At 40.0% G+C, this 25,777-nt stretch overlaps 2 protein-coding genes across 3 annotated transcripts; one reads left to right on the plus strand and one right to left on the minus strand.

The window, feature by feature from the left end:
* The first annotated feature begins 4,603 nt into the window (after positions 1–4,603).
* Positions 4,604–14,262, plus strand: LOC123499762 (probable endonuclease 4). Of its 2 annotated transcripts, none has more exons than XM_045248216.1 (9): positions 4,604–4,997; positions 6,028–6,421; positions 6,942–7,047; positions 7,368–7,504; positions 8,578–8,731; positions 9,416–9,534; positions 12,797–12,905; positions 13,288–13,374; positions 13,577–14,262. In XM_045248216.1, exons 2-9 carry the CDS (start codon positions 6,059–6,061, stop codon positions 13,762–13,764), a joined length of 1,263 nt encoding a protein of 420 aa, XP_045104151.1. In that variant the 5' UTR covers positions 4,604–4,997; positions 6,028–6,058; the 3' UTR covers positions 13,765–14,262. The 2 variants fall into 2 exon arrangements, with proteins under 2 accessions (XP_045104151.1, XP_045104150.1); XM_045248215.1 differs by having other exon boundaries at positions 4,607–4,997; positions 13,270–13,374.
* LOC123499763 lies at positions 14,256–18,152 on the minus strand. Its single transcript, XM_045248217.1, has 3 exons — positions 17,863–18,152; positions 15,172–15,284; positions 14,256–14,647 (listed from the first exon to the last, which is right to left on the minus strand). The coding sequence occupies exons 1-3, from the start codon at positions 17,974–17,976 to the stop codon at positions 14,443–14,445; spliced, it is 432 nt and encodes a 143-aa protein (XP_045104152.1). The 5' UTR covers positions 17,977–18,152; the 3' UTR covers positions 14,256–14,442.
* Between the last annotated feature and the right edge of the window lie 7,625 nt (positions 18,153–25,777).

Raw genomic sequence — 25,777 nt, forward strand, 5'->3', positions numbered from 1 at the left:
TTTGGGTGCTTTCAGTATGTATTACATGGTTTTGGTATATTTTACGTATTTTGAGTGTTGGTGGCGGTGTGTTTGAGTATTTGGGTATGCTGAGAGAGTGTTTTGGAGATATTTTGAGGTGTTTTATGACATGAATGTGTTTAGAGATCATCTTGAGTGTCTTAACCCAAATAAGCCCATGGTTGCATTTTCGCAACACAAAACATGCCCATACAAGTTTTCACTTGTACTCCAAGGAAAGAACGTGAGATGGAATTTGAGCTCGTCGGTGTGTAGCCAACACTCGTAGCTACTGGTTCAATTTTCTTCTTCTCCTGTAGAGAGAGCTGTTTAGTTTCATGAATTCCAAGAAGTGTCACAAAAATTTGACTCATCATGTCTTCTCACAAAAAGAAGTAAGTATCGTGTGTATTGTTTAGTTTAGTCTCCATTCACTAGTAAATCATAAGACGATGGATTCTAGTATCCATTATATTCATTATGTATAACGTTTGTGATTTTGTGTACTTTCTATGAATCCGTAATTTTTTTTTTTTTTTTTTTTTTTTTTTTACGGATGCGAAAATGCAACCATGGGCAGTCTGCCCCTTGTTGATGTTGCGTTATCGCATCGGTGGGATACATGATTGACGGCAACACGATATAATTATGAGTTGTATGCAAAAACAGAGGGAGAAAAATATATATAATCGCTCTTTGCTATAAAGTTTTTAGGAAGCCTACTGTGTTTACAATTTGAGTTTAAAGCCAAGCATTTAGAATTAGACTTTTTTCACACTTGTACTAATTTTTTTTTTCTTTCAATTTTACAGGCCTTTGAGGTCGCAAGAAATTTTAGAAGAGATAGAAAATTTTATCAAGGACAATTCCAGTGGAGAAGATGAAGATGAAATGATAGAATCAGAAAACCTAATAACAGTCTACATACAACCTCCAGCTGACGGGAACGAGACGGAAGAAGATTCTGGAGATGAAGATCATGTCAAGATTAGAAATCGTCCTGGATCCCAGCTTTTAAGTGAAGGCGAATACAGAACAAATGAATCACCTTTTACTCAAGAAGACCTAACTCCGCACGTTGGTGTAGAAAAAGAAAATACCCCACAGCCGACTACTTCAAAGTCAATTTTGAAGAAATCTGGGGAATTTGGGAGAAAGTGCCTCAAAATCAGACAGTGGCATGTAGATGATATCCCTTGCATGGAAAAACATACAAGTTACCCCCTTACAGGCCTTCAGCAGCTGATCTACCTCGTCAACCATATGAAATATTTGAGTTGTTCCTAGAAACTCTTGCAATAGAGAGACTGACCAAAGATACTGTGATGTATGCAGTGCAACATGGAAACCACACATTTCAGCTTTCATGCAATGAAATGAAAGTGTTTATTAGCATTTTGTTACTATCTGGATACAACACTTTGCCACGCCGCCGTCTTTACTGGTCAATGGAACATAATGTTCAAAATGAGCTTATAGCAACTTCAATGAGGAGAAACCGTTTTGATGAAATCATGAAACATTTGCATGCAGCTGACAACACTGATCTTGATAAAAAAGAGGACAAGTTTGCCAAAGTGCATCCTATTCTAGACATTCTAAACGAACGTTTTCTGAAGTATGGCGAAGTCTTTGGTCCAACTTCAATATCTATCGATGAATCGATGGTCCCGTACTATGGGGGACATCCAACCAAACAATTCATCCATGGCAAACCTTCGCGGGGGTTATAAAGCATGGATAGCAGCTTCTCCATTAGGATATTCTATTTCATTGATTTGTATCAAGTAAAACATCGAGCGAAGAGTGACAGCTGTTACAAAGATACTTATGGCCTAGGAGAAGTAGTTCTAAACATGCTCGATAGACTTGAGTCTCAGTACCCTTGAAGAAACAACAATTATGAATGGAAGGAAACCCTATGATTTATAGAAGTTTAGTAATGGACAATGGAGACTGTTTATTTTTCATTATCTTGGTATATGTGCATTATATGGTGAGAATATTATTTTTTTTTATTATGATTGCATTAATGCACTAGGCACATAAAATATGTTAATATTAAGATATTTTCAGTATTATATTGGTATAGGTGGATTATATAATGAGAATATTACGTTTATAATTCTTTTGTATAATTTTGATTGCTAAATTTTGTAGTATTTTTTTTTTCAATAAACAAAAGCATAAAGTAATTGTTTAATGCTCCCCTTACATAATCAAGATATCGCACTACTAACCTTTCAATATAATAAACAAAATTACATAAAATTGCTGTGGATTACTGTGACCACCGTTGCGATTTCGCAACATAATCATATTGTATTGTACCCATCGTTGCGTTATCGCAACAAAGTTATTTTTCAAATTACAAGTAAAGTATGCAGTTTGAGTCCAAAATAACACTTAATATGTCTCTGTGGAGTCATTTTCTATTATATCTCAGATGTAGAGCTCATTCCAAGAACCTTGTTTTTTTACGGGCTTATATGGGTTAAGTGGTTTGGGTGTGTGGGAGGTACGTGCATGACGATCTTTTGTAGTGTGGGGATTTTTTTTATTTGTTTATTTTTTTTATACAGGGTGTTTCTAGTAAATTTTGGGTATGTTTGTTGGTATTTTGAGATGTGTGGTGTTTTGAGTGTGTTTTGGCTTTAAATTGAGTGTTTTAAGTGGTTTAGGTTGGCTGGGTGTGTGCTACTGTGTGGGAGCGGTGTTCATTATTAATGTCTGATATTCCTACGATGATGTCCACCTGTGTTTCTTCCCTATTCCTGTGTGTGTGTGTATTTACCTAATTGTGTGTGTGTGTGTGTGTGTGTGTGTGTGTGTGTGTGTGTTCACTGTTTGACCTGCTGCAGTCTCTGACGAGACAGCCAGACGTTACCCTACGGAACGAGCTCAGAGCTCATTATTTCCGATCTTCGGATAGGCCTGAGACCAGGCACACACCACACACCGGGACAACAAGGTCACAACTCCTCGATTTACATCCCGTACCTACTCACTGCTAGGTGAACAGGGGCTACACGTGAAAGGAGACACACCCAAATATCTCCACCCGGCCGGGGAATCGTGTGTGTGTGTGTGTGTGTGAAGAAACGGAGGAGAAATTTCCCGATTTTTTTTTTTTTTTCTGAATATTCCATTGTTGTTGTATTCTTATTCTGTTTGCTCGATATCTTAGAATATATTACCAAGGAGTTAGATGATGGAAATAGCATAGATGTTATATATCTAGATTGTAGCAAGGCGTTTGATAAGGTACCGCATAGGAGGCTAGTGTACAAATTGAGACTACATGGGATAGGGGGTAGGTTAGTTGATTGGATCAGTGAATGGCTTTCTGATAGGAAACAGAGAGTAGTATTAAATGGGGCAATGTCTGAGTGGAAGGAAGTGGTTAGTGGGGTACCCCAAGGATCAGTGCTAGGACCTCTTTTTTTCTTGGTGTACATTAACGATTTAGATATAGGAATTAGTAGCAAAGTATCAAAGTTTGCAGATGATACTAAGATAGCATGTGCAGTACAGGGTGAAAAGGACAATTACAGAATACAACGAGACCTGGACAGGCTGATAGCATGGGCAGACAGGTGGCAGATGGAGTTTAATTCTAAAAGTGTCAGGTTATGCATTTAGGTAAAGACAACACAAACTTTAACTATGAGATGGAGGGATGTTGGCTAGAGGCAGTAGAGGAAGGAAAGGATTTAGGAGTAGTGATAGACAGGACTATGAAATTTTCAAAGCAATGTTTAGAAGCAAGAAATAGGGCAAATAGGATCCTGGGTTTTATAAATAGAAATGTTAGTTATAAAAGTAAGGAAGTGGTGCGTAGCTTATATAATTCCTATGTTAGGCCCCATTTAGAGTATTGCATACAGGCCTGGTCACCCCATTATAGGCAGGATATCAACATGTTAGAAGCAGTTCAGAGAAGAGCAACTAGGATGATACCAGCATTAAAGCGCCTGGAGTATAGAGATAGATTAAAGGAATTAAACATGTTTTCATTTGAGAGGAGATGTATAAGAGGGATATGATAGAGTTATTTAAAATGTTCTCAGATACAAACTACATAGATGTGAGATCTTTCTTTACCTTAGAGGAGGGAAGTAGGACTAGAAATCATGGCAGGAAGATTAGAAAGCAAGGCTGCAGGTTAGATATAAGAAAATATTTCTTTAGTCATAGGGTGGTAGACTTCTGGAATGCATTGCCAGAAGGTTGTAAATAGCACTAGTTTGACAATGTTTAAAAACAGATTAGATAAGCACTTAAATTTATTAGATTTATAATTATGTATAGCGCTGCATGATAGTTTTTATAAGAAATTTGCTATAGCTAAACAAGACATGATCCTCATGTATGGGGATCACAGATTGTAGAGGAATTTGCTGCAGGACTTAGCCCTGTTAATGGGCCAAATATTTAGAATTAGTATATAATGTATTGTGTACTTGTAAGTGTATCTTTAAGTACTGATGACGAGGTCGCTGTGCGACTGATACAGGATAACCTAGATGGGCCCTGGTGGCCCTTTGTTATCCTATTATTCATGTTATGTTATGTTATGTTCTTGGAAGTTAGAATAGGAGTTTAGAGGTTTGTAGCGGTACTGGCGGAGGGTGTGACATTGTTTTTGGTAACTCGATAAACCCAGTGGTCTACCCTTCACGTGTTACGGCAACTAGCTGCTAATTCCTCCAGTGTTCTCTCATTCACTTAATGTACCGTGACATTAATGGTCAATAAACACAAGAATTCAGTCGACTCAGTGCCCAGTGTCCACTCGTCGGCCCCACAGTCCGATTGCCTCAAGGGTGCTGACGGCGGCGCATTGTGAAGTAAAGTGCTCTTTGTCAGACTCAGACACGCAAGTTACACGGACCACCAAGCATCGCCACACACCACAGCACGACACTACCACCATCACTACACACCATACTAAGTCATCCTTGGCGCACCGACCTTCTCAGCCCCTGACTACTTAGGTAAGTTGTCTGTGCTACCTTGATAGAACTCAGCCACTCACAATAACCGCCTCCACCTCCTCAGGCTATAGTGTCAGTTATCATTGATCTTATGAGTAGTTTTTTTTAGGTCATTTCTCTATTTTCTAACGTTTTTTTTTTTAGCAATGCTAGTGGAAACAGTCGGAAAGTTAGGCTTATATTGAAAGATTTAACAAGTAGTCAAGGTTTGCGGGGCAGGCAGGTCGTCCCTATTTTATCACCTAGTATTTGCTTCATTCTTCACCTATTGGAAGCCAGAATTGACTCAGTGGATCTACATGCCCAGCTGTTCATATATGTTTGTCATATTTACTCTACATGGTCTGATAATGGTGTGAGGAGAGGATGGTGTGTCAGGTGCTCGCTGCCTCACCCCTGCCCTGGCCCCTTCACCAGCTGATGCCAATTTCCACTATTTGTTCCTTTCTTCCTATCTTCATTATTCGGGGTCTGTAATATATTTTTAGGGTTTTTGTGATATTTCGTTTCTTTTGGAGAGTTTTCCGTGCCTTTGTTCGGTAAATTTATGGCGTTTGGTGTTGTTTTGTGGGTGGTTGGTGAAATGCGTTAATATGTTAAACTCTGTGTTAAAAAGCGTTGTAATGTCCCGTGGAACCCACCCTATATACCAGCCACCCGTCAGCTATTGAAACTCAGCATGGTGGTCTTTGCCTTATCTTCACGATCCATGGATAGTAGAGGGCTTGGTGGAGGACATTAATGTAAATGCTGGCTACCAGATTCGCCACGTAAAACCCACCACTCGCCGACTGGGAACACTCGCCTGTTTGCGATATTCGTTTTCGTTTGTTATTCCAAATGAATTATTATAATTTCCGTGCGGTAGTTAATGCTTTTTTACGTTATTACAAGCGTGCCATATCGCGGGGTCCACTATGCTATGCTCTTATACCTGAGGATAACTTAAATTACTTTACTATTTATTTTCATAGCAGTTGAAGTTTCTTTCAGGCTGTAGATATATTTATTTAGATTTGTTTTATTACAGGAAGAACAAAGAAGTAACTGAAGAACAAAAGATGAGTAAAAATGAAAAAATAAAGATAGGTGGACAGAAAGTATCCAAAAACGTAGCTGAGGATAAGATGGCAAAGAAAAAAAATGCTAGAACTGCAAAGAAGCTAGACAAAAGAGTTGTGAAAAGAGAAATTGAAAACGATAATGTAGTTGAGAGAAGAGAACCACCAAAAAAGCGGATAAAAAAAACCACTGACAGTCCTGCACCTCATGACAGCCAGCCACAGGCCACCAGTGGCAAGAGAAGAAGGGGTAAGAAAGTGGCCAAAAGTGACACTGAAGAACCAAGTGAAGATATAAAGGCAGTCAAGATTGAAGTAAAGGGGGAAACTGATGCACCTACCAAGAAATTCAAGAAAGGAGAGGTAGAATTTGACTTTTGAAGTATAAATTACAGTATTAGTATTGTAATGACTACTGAATATCTGAATTTTTCATGTAGAGTAATTTTGTTTTAAAACTAACAAACCTAAAACATTTGTGATATGCATGAATGCATCTTAAATTCATACAAGCTAACCCAATATGATTGATCACTAGTGGTTTTGTGAACCTTCCAGGTATTCCAGAAATATGTACTAGGGACCTAACCATTCTGCATTATATTTATTGTTTTCTTCATAGCAGCTTCATATCAATTGAAGAGGATTTTATTTGTTAATATTACATGATTCAGACTGTATCAGTCTTCATTAGATTATTCATTTAGTAAGTAGCTACATAGTTATGATACTCTTTCCAGGCTTCCCTAAAACCATTGTTATCTACCATTGCACTAGAAATTGTAATTTTTAATGAACCATGTATTTGTTAATATCCTTGTTACTGTTCTTTTAATATCCAATCTTTATTGATTTTCTAATGTTCAGAAGTAATTGCTTGCAGGATGTGCCAGTCCCTCGCCCACTTAAATATGAGAGCCTGGGAAGCGGTCCCCCACCTGTACCTTTTACAGGGCGAAAGTACATGGGGTCTCATGTCTCAGCTGCTGGTGTGTTTAACTTTCCATGTTGGTCAGATTGTGAAGAAATGTGTGGAGAGTTTTGTTTGATGGAAATTGTCCTTATTTTTTAATTACTTTATGTTATTTAGTCTGTATTTGAATGCAAACTTCTGTTAACGTTCTATTTGTAGATGCATCTTTATTTTTCTCTATATGATTTTTTTAAGTAATTATATCTAACACTGCTTGTTTTGGCTGCTGCAGGGTGTCAATACAGAGAACAACTTTTTAGTTAATGCAGAGTAGAGTTGATGAATGATATTTTAGTGTGTGCAGACTGTAATGCATACTTTTGTATCTGTAATTAGGTGGAATCTGGAATGCCTTTGACAATGCCAAGGAATGCAACTCAAAATCATTTGCCATCTTCCTTCGCAACCAACGCCAGTGGAATGCTAAGCCACTGGATGAGGAAACTGTTCTCAAGTGGAAGGAGGTTGGGAAGGTGAGCTGCAGTTTTTCTGTTTTACTGTAAAATTCTACATAGCTTTGGGTTTTCTCCTTTCTCTATATCCAGAGGAAAGACAGTTGTGGAATTTACTGGTTGAGGAAAAGATAGAGAGTAAAGTAAAGAAGATAAGCTAGGAAAATAAAGTGTTAGTATCAAGAAGTGTTATGAGGAAAAAATTCATGAAAATAAGTAGAAAATGAGCTGAATAAAGGAGTAATATGTTAACATTCCAGAAGTGGGAATGCTGGAGTACTGACATCCTCTGGAATTAGAGGAAGGATGCTGGAGAGTGTTAGAGAAAGGGCATAAGAGAGAGAGAATAATGGGGTTTGAAGCAAGCAAAGAAAATTTTGTGACGGATAAATAGACTGTAGGAATAAATAGATTGTGTCATCACAATTCTTTGGAGGAATGTGTGCATGTGTGTTATTCACTTTTATAAATCATAAGCTGGGTTTGTAGTAAGAACTCTTAACTCTTGTGGTACGATGTATCAGTTATGCTGAGGTGTTTCATATATCACACATCCATTGCCTTGTTGAAAGAGGACAGTGAGAGCCTCTTTATGAGTTAAAATTCCATAGCATGAACCTCAGTCCATTAAATGATAGCTTACAAGTACTTTGGAAGCAGTGTGTGTGTGTAATTCACTGTTTGATCTGCTGCAGTCTCTGACGAGACAGCCAGACGTTACCCTACAGAACGAGCTCAGAGCTCATTATTTCCGATCTTGGGATAGGTCTGAGACCAGGCACACACTACACACCGGGACAACAAGGTCACAACTCCTCGATTTACATCCCGTACCTACTCACTGCTAGGTGAACAGGGGCTACACGTGAAAGGAGACAGACCCAAATATCTCCACCCGGCCGGGGAATCGAACCCCGGTCATCTGGCTTGTGAAGCCAGCGCTCTAACCACTGAGCTACCGGGCCGTGTGTGTGTGTGTGTGTGTGTTCTCATTTTGCAGGGATATTAGCCCAGAAAATTTGTTAGGACACTTAACAAAATCCACCCATGTCAGTAACTACACATGATCATCTCTCATTGACTTCTTTTCCCAGGACTTTGCTCCACACTTGATCCTCCCACATGGTTCTTATCTCATGAACCTTGGCTCCCCTATGCCTGAGGTGTTACAGAAGAGCCGTTGTATGCTGCAGGATGAACTCAAGCGGTGCCAGCGCCTTGGCATCCCTCACTATAACTTTCATCCAGGTCAGTTTTCACACACACACACACACACACACACACACACACACACACACACACACACACACACACACACACACACACACACACACACACACACACACACTTTGAGAAGAAAATAGATGCTTACATATGCAAAGAAATATGATTTTCCCCATAAAAATATAGGTATGTATATGGAATGGATTGAGAGCAAATGATGAAAATTAAAAGTTTGCATCAGTTTAAGAGCTGGAACCACATGAGCCTGGTTAAGTCTTATTTACTACAAGTAGGTAAATACAAATAGATGAATTTATCTTAATAAATTTGTAAGTCAAGTTTGATAAAAGTTTGTATGAGTTTATCCCAAATACCATGTCATGTCTGAAAGAAAATAAAACTGTCACAGCGATGAGAATTTTATGAATTTTTTTTTTTAGACATATTTCTCATGTGCATTATGTCAGAATGGTAAAAATAATTATATGGCTTTGACAAAAAAAGTGTAATTTAAAGTGAAAACAATACTGAAGAAACTGTCTTAAAGGATGTGTAGTATAGCACTGTGTAACCCAGGATGCATGTACAGTAGATGTATTGCATGTGAAGTGAGAATGAAAAGAATGCAGCAAAAAGTACAGTAGGAAAAAGTTAAACAATGATTAGTAGTGTGTATTTCAGTACTGACACCCAGCCCTATTTGTGCAGGCTCCACCACAGGGAAGATTACTCGAGAGGAGTGCTGCAAGACCATCGCTGAGAGTATCAACATTGCCCACAGCCAGACTGAGGATGTGATCTGTGTGCTGGAAAACATGAGTTGTCAGGTTGCTTTGCCTTGTCTCTTGTTTTCGAGCTACACTTATCTGTGTATTTACCTAATTGTATTTACCTAATTGTAACATACGGGAAAAGAGCTATGCTCGTGTTGTCCCGTCTCCATATCTATTAATGTCCAGCTTTTTCTTAAAATCATGAATATTCCTTGCGTTGACCACTTCCACGTCTAAACTATTCCATGCTTCCACCCTTCTATGAGGGAAGCTATATTTTTCACATCTCTCCTATAAGTGGCCATTTTAGTTTTTTCCCATGCCCTCTCGACATTCTTCCATTCCACATACACAGATCTTCCCTATCCATTTTTTCCATGCCAATCATCACTCTGTATATTGCTATCAGGTCTCCCTTTCTTCTGTTTTCCAGGGTTGGAAGTTGCATTCTTTTCAGTCTGTCTTCATAAGTCAAATCTCTTAAGTCAGGCACCATTTTGTTGCAGCCCTCTGTACTTTCTCTAGTTTCCTTATGTGTTTCTTTAAGTTCGAGCCCACTGTATTGTTGCATATTCAAGCCTCGGTCTTATCATTGCAGTAATTATTTTCTTCATCATTTCTTCATCTAGATATACGAACGCCACTCTTATGTTCCTCAATAAGTTCAATACTTCTCCAATTATTTTGTTTATATGTCTCTCTGGCGATAGGTCATTGGTAATTGTCACCCCAAGGTCTTTTTCTTCATGACTGGTTTTATGTCTTCATTTCCTATCTTGTACATACTCCTGATTCTTCTTTCACTCTTGCCAAACTCTATTTTCTTGCATTTTGTCGTGTTGAACTCCATTTGCCATGTACAGCTCCATTTCCATATTCTGTCCAAGTCTTCCTGGAGTAGTTCGCAATCTTTGTCACATCTCACTTTTCTTAACAATTTTGCATCGCCTGCAAATAGGCTCACATAACTGGACACCCCATCCACCATGTCATTTATGTAGACTGCGAACATTACTGGTGCCAACACTGATCCCTGTGGAACTCCACTCTCCACCAATCCCCATTCTGATGGTCTGTCCTTAATTATTGTTCTCATTTCTCTTCCTACCAAAAGTCTTCCATCCATTTTAGTAAACTGCCATGCACTCCTCCTACCATTTCAAGTTTCCAGATCAGTCTCTGGTGTGGTACCTTATCAAAGGCCTTTTTAAATCCAGATATATTCCATCAGCCCAACCATCTCTTTCCTGTATTACATCTATCACCCTCGAATAGTAACATATCAGGTTTGTCGTGCATGAACGCCTCTTTCTAAAACCAAATTGACACTCACAAAGTATGTCATTTTTCTCCAAGAAGTCTGTCCATCTATTCTTCACCACCCTCTCACACATCTTAGCTACCACACTTGTAAGTGACACTGGTCTATAGTTCAATGGGTCTCTTGTTACCTGATTTATAGATTGGGACAATGTTAGCTCTTTTCCAGTCTTGGGGCACTACACCTTCCCTTAATGAGGCATCAATTACTTCACAAACTTTTTCTGCCAATTGCTCCCTGCATTCTCTTAAAATCCATCCTGATACCCCATCAGGTCCCACAGCTTTTCTCACTTCTAAACTCCCCATCATGTTCTTGATCTCCTCCACAGTTACTTGAAACTCCTTCATAATCCCTTTCTGTTCCATTACCAGTGGTTTGTCAAAAGCAGTCTCCTTTGTGAATACCTTCCGAAAGCATCCATTCATAGCCTCTGCCATTTCCTGGGATCTTCACTGCATACTCCATTTACTTCTAAACTTTCAATACTTTCTATTTTTGATGTTGTTGTTCACATGTCTGTAAAAAGCCTTGGTTGGTCTTTACATTTATCAATTATATCCTTTTCTTGTTTCTTTCTTTCTTCTCTTCTAATCAACACATATTCATTTCTTGCTCTTTTGTAACTTTCCCACTGCTTAATCCGTCTTTTCCTTCTCCACCTCTTCCATGCATCCTCTTTTCTTGTTCTAGCCTTTTCACATCTATCGTTAAACCAGTCCTGCTTTCCAACTTCTATGTTGTCTTATTGGTACAAATTTTTCTCACCTTCTTTGTATATTTTTATAAATTCCTTCCACTTTTCATTTGCTCCTTAGCACTCTTGAATTTCATCCAATTTGTCTCTTGAAAGAATTTCTTTAGGTTTCCAAAATCTGTCTTGGCATAATTCCATCTTCCCACTTTATATTCTTCATTTCTTCTAGATTTCTCTTCATCTATCACCTTGAACTCCAAAACTGCATGATCACTCTTTGCTAAAGGGCACTCCACCCTCATCTCCTCAATGACCATTGGCTCTGTACTAAAGACCAAGTCCAGTCTTGACGATGCTCCTCTCCTCCAAACCTAGTATCTTCTTTGACCCACTGAGTTAACACATTTTCCATTGCCAGTGTCAATAGTGTATTTCCCATGTTGTCTCTGATCCTTCCATTGACCAGTCCTCCCAACACACCTCTTTACAATTAAAATCTCCCATCATTATAGTTCGTTCACAGCCACCCAACATTTCTTCCAGACATGTTCCTGTATCACTTATCATTTCTTCATATTCCTGTACTGACCATGCATTTGTCTTAGGTGGTACGTACACCACTATGTAGTGCCTCTTTTTCCTTCATTAGTTTCTGCTCTGATCTTTAGCACTTCTGCCTTTCCCATACCTTTTTTCACTTGATCCACCTTTATATCTTTTTTAACCAGCAACATCACTCCTCCTCCCATCTTACCTACTCTATTTCTTTTCCAAACATTATATTTCCTTCTCCAACCATCATCAGGTCTTCTCCCTCTCTCAGTTTTGTTTCAGTAAGACCCACAATATCTGGGTTCTTGTCCCTCAAGTAATCGTTGAGTTCTAAAATCCCCGATATCACTCCATTTATGTTGGAATACATGTGTGTGTGTGTGTATGTGTGTATGTGTGTGTGTGTGTGTGTGTGTGTGTGTGTGTGTGTGTGTGTGTGTGTGTGTGTGTTTGTGTACACATTCATCTTATATGTAGCATAGAGGATTTAGGAATTGTTACCTACTCTCTCTCTCTCTCTCTCTCTCTCTCTCTCTCTCTCTCTCTCTCTCTCTCTCTCTCTCTCTCTCTCTCTCTCTCTCTCTCTCTCTCTGTGTTTTAAAGGTTTGAAGTAGACAAAAATGGCATATAGGTAGATTTTTAAAGTTTTGTGTGGCTGATCCACCTCTCTAGTCTTGTGTGAGAGAACCCTTTTGGTGTTGATATTTTTGTGACTAACTTTTATGTCTCTTGAATTGCATCACTAGGGCTTCACAATTGGGGGTGACTTCCATGAGTTGCGCCTCATCATAGAGCACGTGAAGGACAAATCACGTGTTGGAGTCTGTCTGGACACCTGCCACTCACATGCTGCAGGTGAGTCAGCATTTGGAGAAAGGTTTAGATGTAGGACATAACAGAGCAGTAACCAAGATGTTACCAGAACTACAAGATCTATCATACTAGGAGTAGTAGGAGAGACTAGCTTGGATGTAACTCCCAACCCTGGAAAGGTGAGGAGAGAGAAGAGATAGAGTTGCACTTTATAGATACTGAGTGGAATGGAGAGGTAGTTAAGGAAAATCTTTTTGTGTTTAATGAAAGGAAAGAGAACTAGAAACAAGCACCTGCAGAAGGGACATAAGGCATATGATAAATAGACCTTTAGCAGGGCAGTTGTCATTAATACATTTGTAATGTTGCTACTTTTGGTTTATTGCATTTCTTTTGTTCCTCACAGGATATGACCTTTCCACAGAAGAAGGGTTCAAAGAGTTCTCTGAGGACTTTGAAAAGATCATTGGATGGCAGTTTCTTCGAGGACTCCACATTAATGATTCTAAAGGTGAGACTGAATATATATTAATATTTTTATGGTCACTTAGCTCTTAGGGCATACACTCTCTTTTATTAATTTTTGTAGTTGTAGTGTTTTTTTTTTTTTTTTTTTTTTTTTTTTTTTTTTTTTTTTTTCTGAACATTCATTGTTTTGGCTATTCTTACAACATTTTTCCAGTGCATTGCATAATCTTTTCCACACTTTCCAGGAAAACCCGGTGACCACCTGGACCGTCACGAGAACATAGGCAAGGGAACCATTGGCCTGGAGGGCTTCCGGCGAGTGATGAATTGTGACCACTTCAATGATCTTCCTCTTATCTTGGAAACCCCCTGGACCAGCAATGCAGGCTATGCTAGTGAGGTGAAGAAGTTGGAGTCGATTATTAAGAAATAGTGATGATGGTGTGACAGTATCTATGGTTAGTTGATGCAGGGCAGGGCAAGATTGAGTCTCAGGTTATTTTTCTATAAACCATTATCATTGAGGTGAAGAAATGAAGCTTGATGAAGAGAGCTTAAGACAGTAATTAAATTAATATATGATATTGGGAAGTATTATCACTTTGTAAGTCAGGATATGCTCACTTTACATATAAGATATTTTTCTACATTTGTAGTTATTAATTGATATAGTATGTAGTTGACATTCATTTCAAATTGGGGTACCCATAAGAATGATGATTTATAGGAGGTTGTTCCCTGTCCCCTTTCACCCTTCTTTTTAGTCATCTTTTGACACACTGCTGAGTGTGCTGTTAATCTGTGTCCTTTCTACTAAGGAAAAATTTACATACATTTTGTATTAGTTTGTGCCTTTTGCTTTTGTGATATGAAGATATGCATCAATTCATTTTGTCATTTGGAATAAACATTAAAAATCAGTGGTTACTAATCATCATTTTATTTTTACAAAATAAATAGTTAAGTACTCAACTTACAAGTGTAATTGAAAGGCTGCTATCTAAAATATATATAGCAGGTTTTCCATAGAACAGGTCTTAGGTATATTAACTCTGAGAGCAGAGTAAAGATCAGCTCTTCTACCTCTCCTTTTATGTCAGAGATCAGTGGTTCATGCAAGACTTGGAGAATCAGGAAGGGCGAGGTAGACAGTGTGTACTCCAACCAGATTGCTGCGGAAGTGGAGGCGGCAAATGTATTTTCCAGTAAAATTTGGCTTGAAATCCTGGAAGACAATGTAGGAATGGGGCATCTGATACTCATTACCCATCTGGAATATTGCATTGTCGTTCTCAGCTGTTGTAGGCATCTCCCACCTGCAGGACACAAGACAGTCACACTTAGTTTGAGAGGAATGCTATGATAAATACTTGGTCTAAGGAATAAAAAAAAAAAATTCAGTAATTTTTTTCACTATTGGGCTATGTATAAAGATACTTGGACTTTTTTTTTTTTTTTCCCACTAGCAAAATTTTAGTATCCTTGATAATCTGACACTTTACTAACTTGGCATGAAACTTTACAGAAAATATGCTTCTATAGAGCCATGCATTCTGACTAACACTGTAGGTGTAATTGTTAAATTGTTACTTTTTGTGTGCTCAGGTGGACATTTTGGCAGAAGATTTTGTCATTGTAGACATATACTTGTGAATTTTAACTGCATGAAACATTCAAATGTTTTGAGCTATTTCTTATAAAGAATAATAAAAAATAAAAGAATAGGAAAAGTGTTTATGAGGTATGAGATCATTCTGGTACTGATATCACAGAAAACTGGTAGCAAACCTGAATCATTGTGAACAAGAAAGTCATGGACATGATTCAGTTTCAAACTCACTCTACATAATAGTCCCAGTAATGCGTGGAGTCATCAGTTGTGACCGAGGACGCGTTGCACAGAAGAAAACCAAACTTCTGGCGAGGCACTTGCAGTGTTGCATTGTTCTTGATCTGCAGCACAAGGAGATTCTTGTAAATGAGGTAGCAAGAGTATGTAGGAGCAGTCAAAGAGGGAATAGAAAGGAACTGGCTGTAGATAAGCATAGTAAAAAAAAAAAAAAAAAAAAAAAAAAAAAGTAGCAACACAGTAAGAAGTGGTCGGTCAATCAAAACAAATTGGGACAGTCCTTTCATAGAAATTAAGAATGACTAAACATAACCCTAACTGAAGGAAGCCATATATTGCTCATGTTCAGCCAGAAAGTCATTAAGTTCAGTTCCTGCGACCATGCTCAAGAATTGTTTATAGCTATGGTAATGTGATTTCATACTAGTTTTGAAAATTTATGCCTACTCATAATATTATATATGTAAAAAAAAAAAGTGCGTCATATGAACAGAAAAAAAAAAAAAACTTTTAGCTGTCTTTCAGTTGCAGCTCTGTGCTTTTCAAAGAGATTGAAACCACTGCAATATATTACATACATTGTGCTTTAAGTTTGTTCATTAGTCATGTGTGAATTAGTGGTCAACTATTGCTTAAGTCATGTTTTGGTGTGATGTGAATGTTTATCAGTTATTCCAAATCCATGGACATCTAATATTCAGTTTCATCCAGCAATAGGTTGAGGAGATGGAGTTGGGTATGTTCACCACAATGGATGGCAATCTTCTGTCTTAAAAACAGGAAAATAGGATTACATAGAGAACAGCCTGTGGCACCAGTGTCATGAAGTAATGGTATATGTCATAAACTATAATGATGAACCAAGGAATTAGTAGTTAAATATTAAATGGATTATTTAAAACTTCATTTGCCGTTCATCGTGCCATGGAGAGAGAGAGAGAGAGAGAGAGAGAGAGAGATGTGCGAGTATTAATACGACACTAACACATGAAAGAAAAAGAGAAAGAAGCGAGAATGTGAATGCTATACATATAACAAAAAAGGAAGTACGGTAGTATATGGCATGAAGCGAGAAAAGATAACAGGAGAGCACGAAGTGGGTGAGAGAATGGCCGCTGAAAGTCATTAAAATATCCCTCTCATTTTCATTCTTACTCTCCTGATTACGTGTATCTTTTGTCTGTAATGATAAAGGTGATGTAACAATTATAAGTGCCGGTAAATTCCCGTAACTTTCCCTCATGTCGGACGGATCGCCTTTGTGTTGTGCGAGAGCGAGATGAGAGAGTGAGAGGTGAGCTGGGTTGTATACTGGAGTTTGTTTCGCGTGTCTCTCGGTGGTGACTCACTGCTGGTGTGTTTGTTGGGTTCACTTCGATTAGCGACTGACTATTCTAAGCTTTGTTTACACCACGTGGTGTCATACTTGTGTCAGTATGTTTACTGCTACTCCTACTGCTGCTGCTGCTACTACTACTACTACTACTTCAGCTGCTACTACTACTACTACTACTACTACTACTACTTCTAACATTTATACTACTGCTAATACTACTAGCATTATACAACAACAACAACAACAACAACAACTACTACTACTACTACTACTACTACTACTACTACTACTACTAATAATAATAATAATAATAATACCAGTACCACTACTATTACTGCAACTACTACTTCTGCTAGCTATTACTAAATACCGTACTACTGCCGCTACTACTACTACTACTAGTCATTATTGTTGTAGTTTTCATCATTATCTTTGTTGTTTTCATCAGCCTCTTTCTCATCACTGCAATGTTGTATCTCTTGCTATCTTTTACCGCCATTTTCATGCCAACTGCTCTTCTGATCTTGTTAACTGCATATGTCTTCCCTTCTCCCGCGGCTTCATTGCACAAGACTTCTTTCTCTCATCTCTATTTTGCCATCCTCCCTAACGCAGAAGTTAACCAGTACTTTAAATTATTCATCTCTTTCTCTGCTAAACTATGTAACTTTCTGCCTGCTTGTGTTTTTCCACCATCTATGACTTGAACTCATCTAAGAGGAAGGTTTCAAGACATTTATCTCATTCTCCGGCACCTCTGTGAATCTATTTAATCGTTTTTTATGTCATTGGCCGGCTTTTTCCGCTTACATAAAAAAAAAAAAATCATAGCCGTACCAAAAGCGTGGAATGACCTTGTAATTCACTGGTTCGCCGTCACTTCTTTGGAGCGCAATGACAGCGAGGTGTGGCATGTACTGTACATACCTGTACTACCTACTACTGTTATTAGCTCAGATGCTTTTGAAAAAGAATGAATATACTTGCATTCATATATACAATGCGTACTGCATATCATCTCTTGCGATGATCGAACTTGAGAAGTAAATTTGAGAGTATGCAACTGCATTCCTAAAATACCTACTAGTATATCTGCTGATATCGAATTCCTTTAGATTTTCACCAATAGATAAGAAAAATGGGAAAATAAGAGGACGATGCAAGACACCGATATCTAGAGTGAGCTGCATTGTCGCTCATTTTTTTGTACTGTAAACGAGAAAATACAATGCTTAAAACTGTAATACAATTCTTTTTCAGAGCATCCTTTGCTTTTCCTGAAGTAAAAACTTCGGCGTCTACGTTCACCGCCAATTATAGTATTACATTACAGCATGGCCCCTTACCTCGTCTGCCTTGATAGAGCTTAGCACGTGGATGAATTGGTCCATCTTTCCTGCATCCACTCCAACAACACCATGGGCCACTATCATCACCACTAACACCACAGTCGCCAACATCGTGCAAGGGGGAACCGCGCGCCTGTCCGTCTCGGGTAAAGGTGTGCCTGCTGTAACATCCCAGGGCCGCGCGGGCAGTCCAGCACACGAGGGGTATACCCACTCGTTTACTTACACACGCACACACACACTCACACCCGTACAGCCAACGCACACTGGTGTCCGAGTCCGACTCTCGTGGTTCTTAAATACTTACCTCGCCTGCTTACGCGAGAAGAAGACGGAAGAGTTGCCACGTCTCGCTATAACTCGCTGCTCTCTTTTTTTTTATTTCTTTCTTTTTTTTTCCCTCGCCTTCCGTTTCGTGGAAAACTATTGGTTCACCTTATATTTATTTATTTATTTTTCATTTTCCACTTTTTTTTCCTTGTGTGTGTGTGTGTATGTGTGTGTGTGCGTGTGTGTGTTTCAATGTTTGTTTGATCTACGGAACGAGCTCAGAGCTCATTATTTCCGATCTTCGGATAGGCCTGAGACCAGGCAGACACACACCACACATCGGGACAACAAGGTCACAACTCCTCGATTTACATCCCGTACCTACTCACTGCTAGGTGAACAAGGGATACACGTGAAAGGAGACACACCCAAATATCTCCACCCGGCCGGGGAATCGAACCCCGGTCCTCTGGCTTGTGAAGCCAGCGCTATAACCACTGAGCTACCGTGTGTGTGTGTGTGTGTGTGTGTGATATTATTCATCTATTAATTTCGTTCATTAATACAACACCTCAAAAACACTGACAATACTATACACTGATGGTATAAAAAAAGCGTCAGCCACACCTTCTTGCGGTCCTTCTTACGTACACACACCTTTTTTTCTCTGGTCTGTCTCCACCTTTGCTCTTCCACCTACACCTTTCCTTTCACCACACCCTCATATATTTTATTTCGCTATAAACATCCTTCATCCTGCCACCTTCTCCAACAACTCCAACCTTTCCTTCTCTATAGCTTCTTATCATGTCGCTCTTCCTTTCGCCCCACACTTCCTTCCATCCTCTCCGCCACTTTCCTTGCCACTGTCTGGTTTCCTCACCGCATTAATAATGGATCTGTGTCGCGGGTTTGTCCAGGGACGTGACTCGCTCGTACGCTCTTGCCACTTCCTCTGCCATGTCTTTACTGGTTGATGTTTTCTTTAAAGCTAACACGACAGAGCAGATGTAAGCAGCCGTGTGTCACTAACAGTTTAGCAAAGTTTATGTTTCAGTGGTCCTGTTGAGTATGAATTTCGTCGCCTGCCTTTACTAGAAACATGCCATGATGAGATTAGTTCAAACGAGTGGTGATGTTTCCGCGCCCAGCCCTGGGTCAGCCACAGGTACGCTCCATTTGGTCAAAGAGGAACGTGACTATTTCCTGCCTGCTTGTGCCGAGATCTCGTGGCGGCCGTCGTCTCCGCCCTGCCCGTGACGCAATCACTGAGATTCCTCAGTGACTATGCCGTAACGCTCGTGTTTACGTCCACTCACTGTGCTTGCGTCACGAGGTGATGTATACGTACGGACAGTGAACGATCAGCTAAGTGGTTCATCCTTCCTTTATCCACACCACGTTCTGTCTTTCTTCCGTCAGTAATTCCCAGAGTGGCGATGATATGATGCGTGACCCTGAGACATGTCGTTACTCACCCACCCAAGCCTCTCTGTGCCACCCTAAAAATCACCAACGCATGATTCACATTTATGTATTTTTCTGTTGACTTACACGGATATGTTCCATCACCCCGTGTGTGACAGAGCCTTCATTAAGGTGACGGAGATGAGTAATTTGTGTTCCGGCTAGGGTGGCTTAAACACACTTAGGCAATGCAACCCAACCCTCAATGACCGTCGCGATATTATGATGCTACTCAGGTCTTGGCCAACGTGTAGGACAAAAAGAAGAGAAAATCGCTTTAGGGCTCTTGCAGAGAGGTTTGTGTGTGTGTGTGTGTCTGTGTGTGTGTGTGTGTGTGTGTGTGTGTGTGTGTGTGTGTGTGTGTGTGTGTGTGTGTGTGTGTGTGTGTGTGTGTGTGTGTGTGTGCTTTCTCACCACAGCTATTTTCAAAACCCATATTTTCAAGAGTGTTTCTTCTGTTAATAATGTTGAAATCATGTTAATATGTCGCTAGAATCATAAATAAAAAAAATAAAAAAACACCCAACCTGTGTCACTCAAGTGCTTGCGTCAGTGACTGTAAATGCGAGGTGAAAATCAGGTGCAGACTCAAGCAAGCAAACAGACGTGACAGAGAGATGGGGTAGTGAGGTGCTGGCTATGCCCTCTAGTCACGTGCACCCGTCATTAAGTTCTCTCATTCGTAGGCTCTGGAAGATGGTGCGAGGGAAAGCCGGGCACTTCTTAAAACTCACCAGGATGTTGTACGAGGCTGTGTGGTCCGCCAAAGCAACTCACGACGCCTGAAGGGGTGGCCGAAGAAGGCTTTATGACTGTTAGTATAGGGAAAACACACTTACAGTACATACAGAGAGAGAGAGAGAGAGAGAGAGAGAGAGAGAGAGAGAGAGAGAGAGAGAGAGAGAGAGATTGATAGATTAATTACAGGAAGGAAAAAAAAGATAATGCAGGACACAAGTATGAATAAGAAAGATGTTGCAATGCTCCATTCGTCTCAGTTTACAAAAATAAGTGTGAGTACGTTCAAGAGAGAGAGAGAGAGAGAGAGAGAGAGAGAGAGAGAGAGACGTGACCAAGCGGGGAAAAAAGTCACGTCATTGAAAGTCGAGAGGTTTCTTAAAATCAAGCTAGTTTTATTTCTCGATGTGTTTTGATACGCCACCTTTCCCTCCCCCCTCTCCCCGAACGAAGCACTCAGTATTGAAATTAGAAACAACAACAACAACAACAACAATAAAAACGAACAATAACTACATAGCGAATAACATCAGACATTACCAAAGGATGCGTGGAGGATTACACAATACTGATACACCATACGTCTTCCTCTCCATAATGATAAAAATGAGAATAATAACGATAGTGATATTAACGAGAATGATTATAGCAACAACAACAACAACAGCAGCCGGTTTATCACAGAAGGTAATTCTAGACCAGGTGCGGGCAAACTATACGGCCTGCCAAAGGAATTTATGCGGCCCGACAAATGTTAGTAAATTTGAAAGGGAAATTTAATAAACAATGCTGGGAAATATTATGGGCATTTAATTTTCTTCCCTCTGGTGTGCATATGCGTGGTAGTACTACGACGCGTTTCCATATTTATTCTGCTTGAAATTGTGAAGACTGTGGCTATTAATCTTCTGGCCTCCATAGACCCTTCCTAATGTCAGTAAAATGGTCTAATCGTACACAAATCTCAAGGTAAAAATGTGTTCCAGTACTGAATGGTTTAAAATAGTGAAGACTGTGGCCATTAATCTTCTGACATCCATAGACCCTTCCTAATGTCAGTGAAATAGTCTAATCGTACACAAATGTCAAGGTAAAAATGTGTCCCAGTACTGAAGAGGTTATGAGTCTTTTATTTTGTATTTTAAACATTAATAATTTTGAGTGTATATAGTATGTGGCCCTATAAGATTGCAACTTTTTTTTTTTTTTCACTGTGGCCCTAGCACTGAAAAGTTTGCCCATCCCTATTTTAGACGAACGAAGGATCACCATAAAGTAAGTCAGGAAACAAACAACATTACAAATAACTCACCAAACATTACCTCCAGATGTGCGCGGTCGACATTGCAGCATACTAACTAAGCCACAACTTTCGTGGAAGGAGAAGAGACCAAACTTTCAGAAGACGTCACTGGAGGGTCTGTCTGTAATGGTTCGTATTTAGCAAGAGATAAAATGTAAGACCTCTAAATCAGATACATAGCGAGGGCACCTTCAGAATGTTTACGTAAGGGAAGGTGGGAGTGTTGACGCAAGCTGCCGAGGGAATGTTTATGAGTATGTAAAGATCCTTTGTGTATAAAACTAGCATGTAAATAAATAAATGGATAAACTCGAGGAAAATAATGAACAGTGCGCTATGTGTACTGAAATACTTTTGAAACAGTCTCTTGAGCTTTTGTTTTCTCGTTTTTTTTTTCTTTCATTATATTTCTTATCATTACACTTTTCAGCAATCATCTCTTTCATTTTCTGTTTATTGTTTGTCATGCATTGCATATTCATTCCGTTTACTCTTCGTCACAGATTTCTTTCTAAGTACTCGCTTCGGCCATTGCCTCCTCACCTCTTGAATAAACACGTAGATCACTTTCATTTCACCATCAGGCACTCTACCATTCATCTCTCTCCGGTAAGCATTTCCTCAATTTCCGCTCCTTTATCTAGTGAATCCCTAGTCTTGTGTTGATGGTAATAGGATTAACTTGTATGGATCAGAGGGCAGAGGAAGGATCGGAGAGGAGGAGAGGAGTAAAAGAGAAAGTATAAAAGATTCCGAGACTTCTAACCATGTCTGTATGTAATTATCGTTTCTGAGTACAGTTGAGACAGTGACTACTACGCATATGGCACTCATTTCTTGTTCATTATTTAGATCTTCCTTTTCTTTGACATAGTGTGCCTATAATATGCACTTTGTGTGATATACTTACTGATATGTCTAATATGTGATATATTTACTATAGCATAACTACGAGTACTTGTACTGTCTCTGGCTGTGACTCGTCTCTTCTCATTACTATCGCCGTATTGCTTATTTGTGTTCTTCTTTTCCTTCCTCATTAATGTTGTTATGTTGCATCCTTCCGTCACTCCTGCACGCTGATTTATTGAACTTATCTATACGCCACATGAGTCAGGCAGATTCCACTATTTTTTTTAACCAAAGTGACTCATTTCACATCATTGCGAGGAGTCCAAACCAGGGACGTTTATAACTAATAGCATGTGTATTTGGATTTCCTCATTTTTCACTTTTTCGTTCACTTTGGATTTATATTTTGTCCCAAACCATTTACATTTGTGGATGAATTTTGCCGAAGTATTACTGTATGTAGTCGCGAGTGATCGGAGCCAAGCGAATCGAATCAGTACGAGGAGAAGAGGGAGAGGGGAGTAAAGGTATCTTCAGTACCCTGTCAAACTTGGAGATGTGTAGTGGGATGTAGTGTCGGTGATTCTTCTTATTTATTTATTTGTTCATTCTATTTCATTTAAGTATTTCTCTGGTTGCAGAAGCTGAATGAGGACACAAGACCTCAGCTGGCACCTTTGACATCATACCTGCATCTAAAAGAAAAAAAAAAAAATCTTCAGTTTCTTGAAGTCGTTAACTGAAAAGCTTAGGAAAAAAAAAAACAGTGATGTGATCTTGTATTAGGGGAATCAAAACGTCTCGTGAAGCAGAAAATATGGAAAAAAGTGACCATGTTTTCTTCAGGTAAGAGTTGTTATCTATTCATAACGTGCAAATCAAATTGACGGCGTATGTCAAGCCGATACTGACACACGATTGAAAAACACACTTAACCCCTTCAGTACTGGGACTCATTTCTACCTTGAGTTTGAGTTTAATTAAACCATTTTATTGAAATTAGGAAGGGTGTATGGAGATCAGCAGATTAATGGCCAGAGTCTTCACTATTCTAATCCCCACATAAATTCTTGAAGCTATATAAAATCACCAAATAGTAAGCAGAATGAATATGAAATCACGTCGTGGTGCTGAAGGGGATAAATTCCTATTAATGAGTGGTGAACATATACACTATATCATGAATGAGGGTCAGTGCGTCATCAGGATCATTGGGAAAGAAACGCACTACGTGGAGTACAAGGGGAAGGAAGTTTTACAAAATACTAGTAGACCTTTGTGTTAACCTGAGTTCTGAGTAGCGGACACGAGAGAGAGAGAGAGAGAGAGAGAGAGAGAGAGAGAGAGAGAGAGAGAGAGAGAGAGAGAGAGAGAGAAAGCAGTTGACTCAGAGAAGGAATGAGATTGAAGGAGAGTGGGACGTGTGTGTGGGGAGGGGAAAATCCAGTGAAGCGCTTGCCTAACTAATAAGGAAGACTCGGAGACGGAAGCCAAGGAAGATAGGATAGTGAATGTATAATGAGGGAAGTGAAATAATCAAGAAGGAAAACTGTAGGTAAGGAGAAATGAAAATAAAAAAATCCTACAAAAAAGAGGAAAAAAAATCACTTACAGAGAGAGAGAGAGAGAGAGAGAGAGAGAGAGAGAGAGAGAGAGAGAGAGAGAATTTGCATTTAGACTTTTGGCGGGGAATGCGCAAAGGTCCGGGAGAGGAGTGGCTGGGGCGTGGCGAGGGCGGTCAGCAAGAGAGAGAGAGAGAGAGAGAGAGAGAGAGAGAGAGAGAGAGATGCCCCTTGGGAGGTTGATATTCTCGGTAGCGACGAACAAGTGAAGAGGACCCTGACGTAATAGTTTGGACATGTCAGGAAGGTTGACAGGAGGATACACATCAGGAAAGGGTGAGAGGGGGACGTATCAGGAAGGATGAATGGGGGGTGTGCGTATCAGGAAGGATGAGGGAGTGAGGTATCAGGAAGGAAGGGGGGAGACGTATCAGGGAGGGTGACGTGGGGAGAGAGGGAGTGCGTATCAGGGAGGGTGTCAGGAAGCGTGTCAAGAAGTGTGAGGGGGAGATCTTGAGGTAGAAAAGTCAAGTGAGAGGAGGTGGCGGAGAAGGGGGTACTACTGGGAGGGGTGGGAGGGGAGAGGGACGTGGTAAGGGGTACTGATGTGATGGGTGGGGAGGAGAGGTGATGTGGTAAGGGGTACTGCAGTGATGGATGGGGGGAGAAGAGGAGAAGTGGTAAGGGGGGGTAGGAAAACGGTTGGCAGAGAGAGAGAGAGAGAGAGAGAGAGAGAGAGAGAGAGAGAGGGTGGGGGGTGAGGGGGTTATATATGAGAGAAGAGACGAGAAGGAAAGACTTTCTACTCCACCACGTGTGTTTGTTTGTTTGTTAACGCATTTGTTTCCTTGTTTTCTTGGTGGTGGTGGTGGTGGTGTTGCTGTTTTCCTCGTCGTTGTCGTTGTTGTTGTTGCTACTGGTACTGGTTTTGATGGTATAATAGCACTACTACTACTACTACTACTACTACTACTACTATCAATGGTGAAAGTGGCGGTGATGCCCTGGTGGGTCTTTTTCACAGGAGGTGCCGCTACTGGTGGTAGTTACGGTGGTGATGATGATGACTGTGATAATGGCAGAGGTGTTGATAGTGGCCGTGGTGGGGCACACACACACACACACACACACACACACACACACACACACCATTCTCCCGTATGAGGCGGTACAGCACAGCGATTCCGGAAATTCCTCTCGCGTCTTAGGGGCCGTCAATCCCTCCCTCCACACACGCACTCTCTCTCTCTCTCTCTCTCTCTCTCTCTACATTCCTCCGTGCGTTTCTTTGTTCTGCGTTATCTTGCATTGCTTGCCGACCCTTCTTTCTCTCTTCCTTTCTCCTTGCCTCTTCTCATTCGCGTGCATCTTCAGACTTATTTCATTGTTTGCTTTTCCTTTCTTTCTTAATCTGCCTCATCTCCTCATTTGTCTTCCTCTCAGCCTCTTTTCTCTTTTCTTTTTATGGGCAAGTTTTGTTTCATTACCAGGTGACCCGTTATCTTTTTCCCCCTCCTCCCTCCTTCCCTTCCTTCCCTCCTTCCTTCATCCCACACTCACTCCCGCGTCCTTTCACTCACTCCGTCCTAGTTCTTTACTCTTGTTTGCCTTTCGTGTGTCTTTTCACTATCTTGTCTTTCTTTTCTTTCATCCCTCTTCTTTTCTATCAGGTTCTTACATATGTTCTTAGTTTTCCCGTGCCTCCTTGCTTTCCTTCTTT

The sequence above is a fragment of the Portunus trituberculatus genome, chromosome 50, assembly GCF_017591435.1.
Source record: "Portunus trituberculatus isolate SZX2019 chromosome 50, ASM1759143v1, whole genome shotgun sequence".
Lineage (NCBI taxonomy): Eukaryota > Metazoa > Arthropoda > Malacostraca > Decapoda > Portunidae > Portunus > Portunus trituberculatus.